This window comes from Pocillopora damicornis, chromosome 12 (assembly GCF_964200805.1).
Source record: "Pocillopora damicornis chromosome 12, jaPocDami1.2, whole genome shotgun sequence".
Taxonomy (NCBI): domain Eukaryota; kingdom Metazoa; phylum Cnidaria; class Anthozoa; order Scleractinia; family Pocilloporidae; genus Pocillopora; species Pocillopora damicornis.
In genome coordinates this window covers 8,082,590-8,090,737 of record NC_142681.1, presented here as the reverse complement: position 1 = coordinate 8,090,737, position 8,148 = coordinate 8,082,590, and the positions used below count along the sequence as shown (strand labels likewise).

The following is an 8,148-nucleotide window of genomic DNA, read 5'->3' as shown; positions in this document are numbered from 1 at the left end:
TAAGGGTAAATATTAGTCCAAAGCTACGAAACGGATTTGGATGTCAGTTGTTCTTCTAGGCGCCATTAAGTCTGTTTGCGAGAAACTCCCAAGAACCGCTTTGTAAGTTTGTGAGTCAAATCAGGAAATATGTCTTTTGGAGTAGAATTTCTCGAACAAATCACCGGAATTGCTCGTCACTGGTACTCTAGCGCGGCGCCACAACATACGGAGTTAATTCAGGTGTATATATTTTTTTGTCAACACCCTTCATCTAGATCATGAAGTCATGTCATAGAATATACTTTTTAAACCACAGACTTCAAAAAAATAAAAAAAAGATTGCACTTCTCCGTTTCTTTCCGCTCCTAATCTTACATTTGGGCAGACTGGCGACACTGTTACAAAAAAAATCAGATAGCACGTCCTTAGAGTAAAAAATCTTAAAGTATTTGAGCCCCAAGTTCAAACCAGATTAACTTTCTGTCAATAACAGAGGTGAATTTTGGGCTCTTGAAGTTTGAACGAGGTCGTCTCGGCAGACAGAGTGACAAAGAATACCGATAAAAAGCTGCTTTTACTGTATCTTATCGGTTATGGCGGCTGATCTTTTGATATTTTAGCGCTGTGTAACGGTTTCATATCCGATTAGGCAGTCCAAATGAATTTTATTTTGACGATGAAAATTTTAACAAAGCGAAAAATTTTGGTTCACAGTGATGAACCAAAACACGCATCCGATAGGACCCAAAAATCTTGATCGCGCGACTAGCCAGTGTACATTAGGAAAGATTACAATGTCGGCATGGTTTTGGACGACGACGTTTGTCATTGCTTAGAAAAACTCATTGCTGAATTATTTTTGTTTTAAAAAATTTCACAGTTTATTTTTTCTAATTGCTCTCTAGTTTAGGGAATAGGAGCACGCGCACAGTCTTTAAAGAACCAGCGGAGAAGTCAACTAAAACCTTTGGAAGGAGACGGCTCGCACTTTGAGGCAGAACTTGTTAAATTCAAACTTTAAGAAAGAAAGTGAAAATCAATCACCGTACGGGTATTTCGACGAATTTTGGCGTTACATTTTGAGGCGGAAAGTTGTAAGATTGAAGGACCTAAACTATAATCAGATTTTTGCCTTCCCAATTATCTTTTTTCTTTCATAATACTGTAGTTTTTCGTTGTACGCATGTGAAACGGGAATGTCATTCAGCATAAGTTGCTCGCGCCAAAGATATATGGATAAAAAGCTGTGTTGATGAAAAAAGCCTCACATATGAAATGTTCCCTCTCCTCCCCTTAACAATGCAGTGCATCTTCCAGTAATCCGCGTGAAAGGTCATGATTTTTTTTAAAGAAGTAAAAACTTAAGGCAAAATTACATTGTATTACCGAATGTGTCATCCTGCGATTACAGACTGATTTTCTTCCTAAGTAGTCTCACGAGGTTTAAATTCTCGCGACAACAAGGCCGCTCTATATTCCACTAGCCCCATTGGCGAGTATGAAAGTGAAAGAGGTTACGTGTGATGCATTTGATCATGGCACGCACTGGACAGTGGCTGAGGAAATCAAAGTTCAATTTCGCATTAACGTATCACCAAAACTACGCTTTTTCTCCGTGGAAATTTCATGGAATTAGTATCGAGCTTTAACTATTTTTTAAAATAAAAGAAGAGACTGATAAATACATATTATTTCGTTAGCATATGTGACTTCTTAACATGTACTTGACTGGGTAAGGCTGCTCTGGTTGGGAAATGTCATCATGGCCCACAAAATAGACGTCTGGCCAGTTTTGATAGCCTTTGCGTGAGGAAATAAAACAAGAAAAATTTTTTTTTTTCAACGAATGAACCGGTAAAAGCCTCGTGCCACAGCAATATGCTTCGCTAATCATTTTCCTGACGGCCTTGGCCCCTCCTGTGTTGCCAAAATCCACGGAGTGTTAATCTCAAAGTCAATATTATGGTCACGTCCAAGCTAAGGATGAACTAAGTTTTGTTTTAGGGCTGCACATGTTTACTCAAGTCCTTCTGATTCACGAAATATCCATCGAGAGGTGCAATAGAAACGTGGAAGTACTCCGAAAAGTTTGAATAAAGTCCGTAACACCTAGCATGGCGCACCCAAAGATATATTTACATCATATTCTAATTACATGACAGTCTGTTACAGGATAAAATGCATTGAGAGTTGATTCAAACAGACAGTTTGGCGTTGTCGGAAGGAAATAACTTTATCCCTTCGGTTCCGCACTCTGGGACATACTTTTCTGATTACTCTTTACACGACACTTACGGCGTTTTGGCGGAATTTCTGGCAAGGAATTTGTGGGCTGGAGCCAAAACGTCATATTTCCTGATAGCTCCCGGATATCTTGACCCTCAGGTTACTTTAGCGTAACCCGATATTTCGGTAAAATACCCATGAAATATACGGGCACAAATCCTTTCAAGACGTAGTCATCTTGGCACCAGGATCTATTGCACTGTCAAATTTACGGCTCTCTGATTGGCTCCCTCGACGTATTACATAAACATGTCTCCTCTCAACCACGTGATAAAAAAGCTTATTTTCAACTCGCTTGTCACATCTATCACACGTGTTCTTGCATATCAGAGACATCATAGCAGCAGGGAGCTTGGCAGGCGAATTTTTTTGAAGTCAGAAGAAAATTCTTCCGCGCTAACCTCGCCACGACCGTATAACAGCACAGAACGCGAAGAAATGCATGGCGACGACAGAATGCTGCTCTCCGATCGAAGAACGGTACGAAATAAGAGAATCCCAGCACCACTACCACAAATTTTAAACCCCTTGGGGTTTGACAATCCGATCGGTGTATGTCACCCTCAACTGCCGCGGCATAGCCAGAATTATGCAAAATTGCTGGGGTCGATGGACCAAGGAGCTGTCGCGAAGAAAGACCCAGCTATGGAGAACGACTCCGACAGAATCAAGCGTCCTATGAACGCTTTCATGGTTTGGGCACAAGTGGAGAGAAGACGACTGGCGGATGCAAACCCAGAGCTGCACAATGCCGAGCTCAGTAAAATTCTGGGACAAGCTTGGAGATCGCTGAACGGGTCGCAGAAACGACCTTATGTAGAAGAGGCCGAGCGTTTGCGGCAACAGCATATTAAGGATCACCCTGACTACAAATATCGGCCCAGGCGAAGAAAACACCCCAAAAGAGTTTGTAAGAAAATGACATCTTCTACACCCCCGAACTGTGCAGTAATACGCAATCCGAAAGAAACAACAGCCCATGTCTCGCACTCTACTTCAGGTGCCGAGTGCGGACAACTCGCGGTCAACCATGCAGAGGAAAATTTAATGAACTTTGGTCAGTCATCTGCACCAATTCAGTTTGCAAACGGAGATTTAAGGCTGACACATCTCGGCGGCCATTCCACCTTGCCAAATTTGTCCGAGATAAGCCTTCCCACACCAGAGACGAGTCCCGGATCTGACGAATTTGGTAGTGAGTTTAACTTCCCAACTTGCTGGCAAGACCTTCAAAGTGCGCCCACTAGTGTGCAGATAAAATCGCATCCCACCTCCCCACCGCCATATGTCGGTGTATCCACTTCAAATTCAGCGCCTGTGAGCCCGATCTATCTCACAAACGGAGGCCTACAGGTACCGAATTCTGTGCCGATGATGGCTGGTAGCGCGAACACTCAACTTCAACCCAATGACACCAGTGCAAATCAGATCTTCTACTTCGCTCAACATATCAGGGAGCTGTTACCCGAAGGAGACTTCAACAGGGAGGAATTCGATCAGTACCTAGACGGCACAGAAACAGCAAATATTATGTGTGATGTGGCCTGGTGAGGTAACACTATCGAGGAAGCTATGCAGACTTTTGACTGTAAAAATTCCATTACGCAAGGACTTGGTGCCGAGATTTTTTGCCAATATCGATAGGGTGACAGTTTTTCAGCCGTCACGTTCGATGCCAACGAACACTTTATTTCATAATTTCGGTATTGTTTTGTCTTACTTTCAAGCGCAATGCGTAGACAAGGAATTATTTTTCAATGTACAGTTTACATAAGGGGTCAAATACAAGTGATGTACACAGTTGAAGGCTAAAAAGCCCGCAAGGGGCCGATCGAGGTACAAAGTACGTCTCCTAGTTTCTTCAATTTATACGCGATGCATGCAATCTACCGTAGTTTATATTTGGATGTACAATTTCGGGTTGCTTTTAAAATAAAGATTTGCTAATGAGCTTTATTAGTGTCTTGATTCGTGCGCGCGGTGCCATGTTACCGCCATTAGTGCGGTCGTGGTTATCCTTGTTTAGGCCGGCTTGAAAAAATTCACCGTCTCAGCCTTTCTAAGTTTTCTTGATTTGACAGCTCATAAAATCAGCTTACACACAGATTGTTATCTCTGGTGAAAACGATTGGCCCACGCCAGTCAAAGTACACACAGAGATGTGTCAACACTTGTCATAATCTTGCACAGAGATTTTTTTCCACCGTAATTTTTGCGTTTTTTTAAATTTGACCTAACCAAATAGCTTTGGACATATGCGTCGCGTTCGCTTCATTTTGATAACTATGTTTCAACTTTCGATTAAATCGATCATTTCCCTTTTTTGATGCGATAGTATTGGAGCTTAAGTTACTTCGTGATTGCGTCGTCCGAATCACAGTTGTTCGAGTTCGTTAAAAAGTCGTATCAGACCTGTCTGACGTCACGATTTCGCTTAAGTCCATGAAAGGTTCTTTATGCCCAAAGACAGGTCTTTGAGTCCGGAAAAGGTTTTTCATGGCGAAAAGTTGTTTTCAGACATTTTATGGCACCCTTGACTCCTAGTGCTAATCTCTTTCTACACCGGAAACTAGGCTTGTTCGAACATCACTTGGAACAAAAGAACTGTGATTTGTGCTAATTATTCATTAGCACGCCTTGTGTTATGCATCAAGCTTCCTTTGCTTTCCCCAATATTGACTCACATCTGCTTGATCGATTGTTCTGGAATAAAGATATATTCTAAATAACTATCCACGTGCACATCGTTTCGAAAAGGAGCTCTCAGCAAGATGCTAGAAATGTCCACGCGCTTTAAGTTAATTTCAATAATGAAGGCAAAGATTTATCTGCGTAATGTTATCTGTGAAAACTATCTGTTGCTAATTATAGACTTTGAAGACCCTTCTGTTATCTTTTTCGCTTGATGTTTCATAACAATCTCTTCATTAACCTGAAACGATAGATTCGCACAGCGGTGAAATTGTAGCGCATCGACGTTGATTATAAGATAAATCTTTAGATTGGTTTATGGGCTTAACAAGAAGTTTGACATCAGCAATCCCTTGAAAAACGGATAAGCGATCGAATCCTGCTAGAGTGTGTCATGCCTAAACAAAATTCTTTTCACTTAAATTTACGACAAAGCAAAAATTTAGCAGTAAACGTTCTAATCTGGACACAAAATGATTTTTTTAACAACACTGTAAACGTACATTCGTAAGTTCAGTTTGGCTGAAGCTGCTTATCCCTTCAGTATAAACAGTAGTAAATTTTGACAGCTCTTCGTTGTCAGTTACTAATTTTAGCACGCACGAGTTCATCCTTGACACGATCGCCATCTTGAACTTGAAGAGATGTAGAACGGTAAAGGATGTTTGTCTAGAATCATCCGGAACGCAAGAAAATAAAGAAAACGTTTCTTCTTTCATGTGCTCGCAGATTGAGATGATGTAACCAAGTTTACCTAACTGGGCATTAATGGTTTTAAAAAAACGTAAATAAAGTTAATTATAACTTGAAAAAAAAAATAAAATAAAAAAATAAGGAGGCTGTGCATTACATCATTCGAGGATAACTTAATATCTTAAATTAAATTCTATTCGAGATAGAGAAACAATTTACTTCAAGAAATTTTAGTGTAACATGTTCAGTCGAAGCGCATAGCCCGCCTGGGGAAAGCAACACGCGACCAGGCGCTGGGGCGAGATTTTGATTTTATAAACACGAGATGTACACCCGGCCGGCAAAACCTGCCTGATTAATTAGCGGGCCTCTGATCATAGTCTTATGCCGGTCCCTGAAGATGGAGGATCCGTTGTTAATGGGCAAAAATTAAGAGTCAAGTAACGTCAAAATAAAGTAAAAAAAACAGGTGTCAAAAATACGCACTGGCGAGCTAGGAGATCAGCCTTATCAAGCCATAATTGAGTAAGTGATCATATCTGAGAGCGATATGTGTGAACACGCTGCTACTCTTTTTCCCACACGGTGGGGACACTAATTACTCAGTATTTCTTTCAAGTTTAACCCTTCCCTGTCGTCTGACGCTTCAGACCCTTTTAGCACCAAAGAGATTTTCACTACGGTTATAACTCGATTAAATTTTAAACTGAGAGCTCGCTCAAACCGACAGTAATTTAAGGCTACTCAAGCACTGTGCAGGGTATTAATGACGAACACTGATTTGAGCTGACTTTTACGTTAGAGTTATTATTGTGTGTGTTATTATTATCATTACTTTTTTTCGCGTTTTCGTGCCATTTTCGTTAGACAAGGAAAGAGACGCCAATTTGCAGAAACCACAATGAGGTGATCAGAACGTGTTAAAGGCAGATTTGGACCAACGTTGTCGTAACTTTTCGTGTAACGTACTGATTGCAATCTAGTTCTGTGACAAAATAACATTTTTATTACACGTATTGTCTTAAGCGGATTTCCAGGATTTACTTCATAGTTGCTAACAATTTTGTACACAACATATTTTGGAGATGAAGTGCAAGTGTCTCGAGAAAGGAATCTCTGATTTCAATTTTCACTTCTGACAAACACTTAATCCGCGATTTTAAGGTAGAACTTCCTGAAAACAGGTAGAGATACTGGAATATGCCTTTTTTGCATTCCGTTCTGTCAAAATGCTCAGTATGCACTGTCAAGGTCGCAGCGAGATCGCATGGCCGGAGCCAGATAGCCTGCCAAACCATAACATCTACGTGTGCCAACACTGAGAAATTAAGAAGGCAGTAAACGTCGTGTAAAACCCTTACTTTGCAGTACTTAATAAACGGGAAATCTTACCCACTCGGGCAGATTTAAAATTTGATATTGATGCCATTTGAGTGGCTAAGTGTTTTTAAGGAACATTCATGAAATAGGAGTGAGGATATTAAGTAACAAATCTTGGCCTTGATGGACTTTTATTTAATCTTCTTTCATATGGAAAAACTGACTAACAGTATTTTAGACTTTTATCTTTTTATCATAAATCATATTCGACTACTGATGCATTAAAATAAATGAATTGACATCGTTTAAGGTCTTTAAAATGACGTTTCAATTACACTTTGAATTTTTCTAAGCAAAATTCACGTTAACGTTCAGAAGGGGGTATGACTAGTTTAACACAGAACTAAAATAAACTTTCGCCTTGTAAGAAAATATCGTTATGTTCATTTGACCATCTTTTTCATAACAGGAGTACGAGGTAGCTAAAATGAGCGAAATCATTTCTTGACTATGCACTGAAGGACATGGACAAGGCAACTTGTTCCCTTTTGATCCCTTTTGGCATTAAGCTCCTAGCTTCGTTGGTCTTGAAACAAACTGTAAAAACCAATGAATAAAACTGACAATAGGCACGTACATTGTATTGGAAATGGGAATTTCCCCCACTTAAGACCCGAATTGATACAAAAAAAATTTAAATCTATAGTCTGACGTATTTTAGCAAGGTTTACATTATCAAGTTTTAGTTTCTCCAGGAAGGTAACTCAGACATCCAGGCGAGAAATTCCGGATATCCTTAAGATTTCTTTGGGTTGGCTGTGTTGACCCTTTTAGCAGCCTTGTGGTTTTGTGGTTTTCCCTCCCAAAAAGCCAAGCTCTGAAGTGTTTGTCGTGAATGTGACAAAGAGATAATGCTAAGAGTAAATCCTCGGGCGTGAAGTCATACAAGTCAGGCCATTTCACTCCCTGTTTTTCATACAGCTATTACGATGAACAAATTCTGGGCATTCATTTTGAAAAAAATGATAACAAAATAAAATCCAGGGATAACAGATGTGATTTAATAACATACGCAAAGTAAGCCACACTAGATATTAAACATTAAATACAGTTAAAGGTCTAGTTTTCTTTTTTTAACAACCAGGGTTGCCGTGATAGCCTGCACTGGGAAACAGA

The 8,148-nt window shown here is 40.1% G+C and overlaps 1 protein-coding gene across 1 annotated transcript; it reads left to right on the top strand.

Annotated features, from left to right (window-relative positions):
* The first annotated feature begins 843 nt into the window (after nucleotides 1-843).
* Nucleotides 844-4,224, top strand: LOC113686825 (transcription factor Sox-18A). The gene has a single exon (XM_027204502.2). It carries the CDS (start codon nucleotides 2,518-2,520, stop codon nucleotides 3,817-3,819), a length of 1,302 nt encoding a protein of 433 aa, XP_027060303.2. The 5' UTR covers nucleotides 844-2,517; the 3' UTR covers nucleotides 3,820-4,224.
* Nucleotides 4,225-8,148: the final 3,924 nt, after the last annotated feature.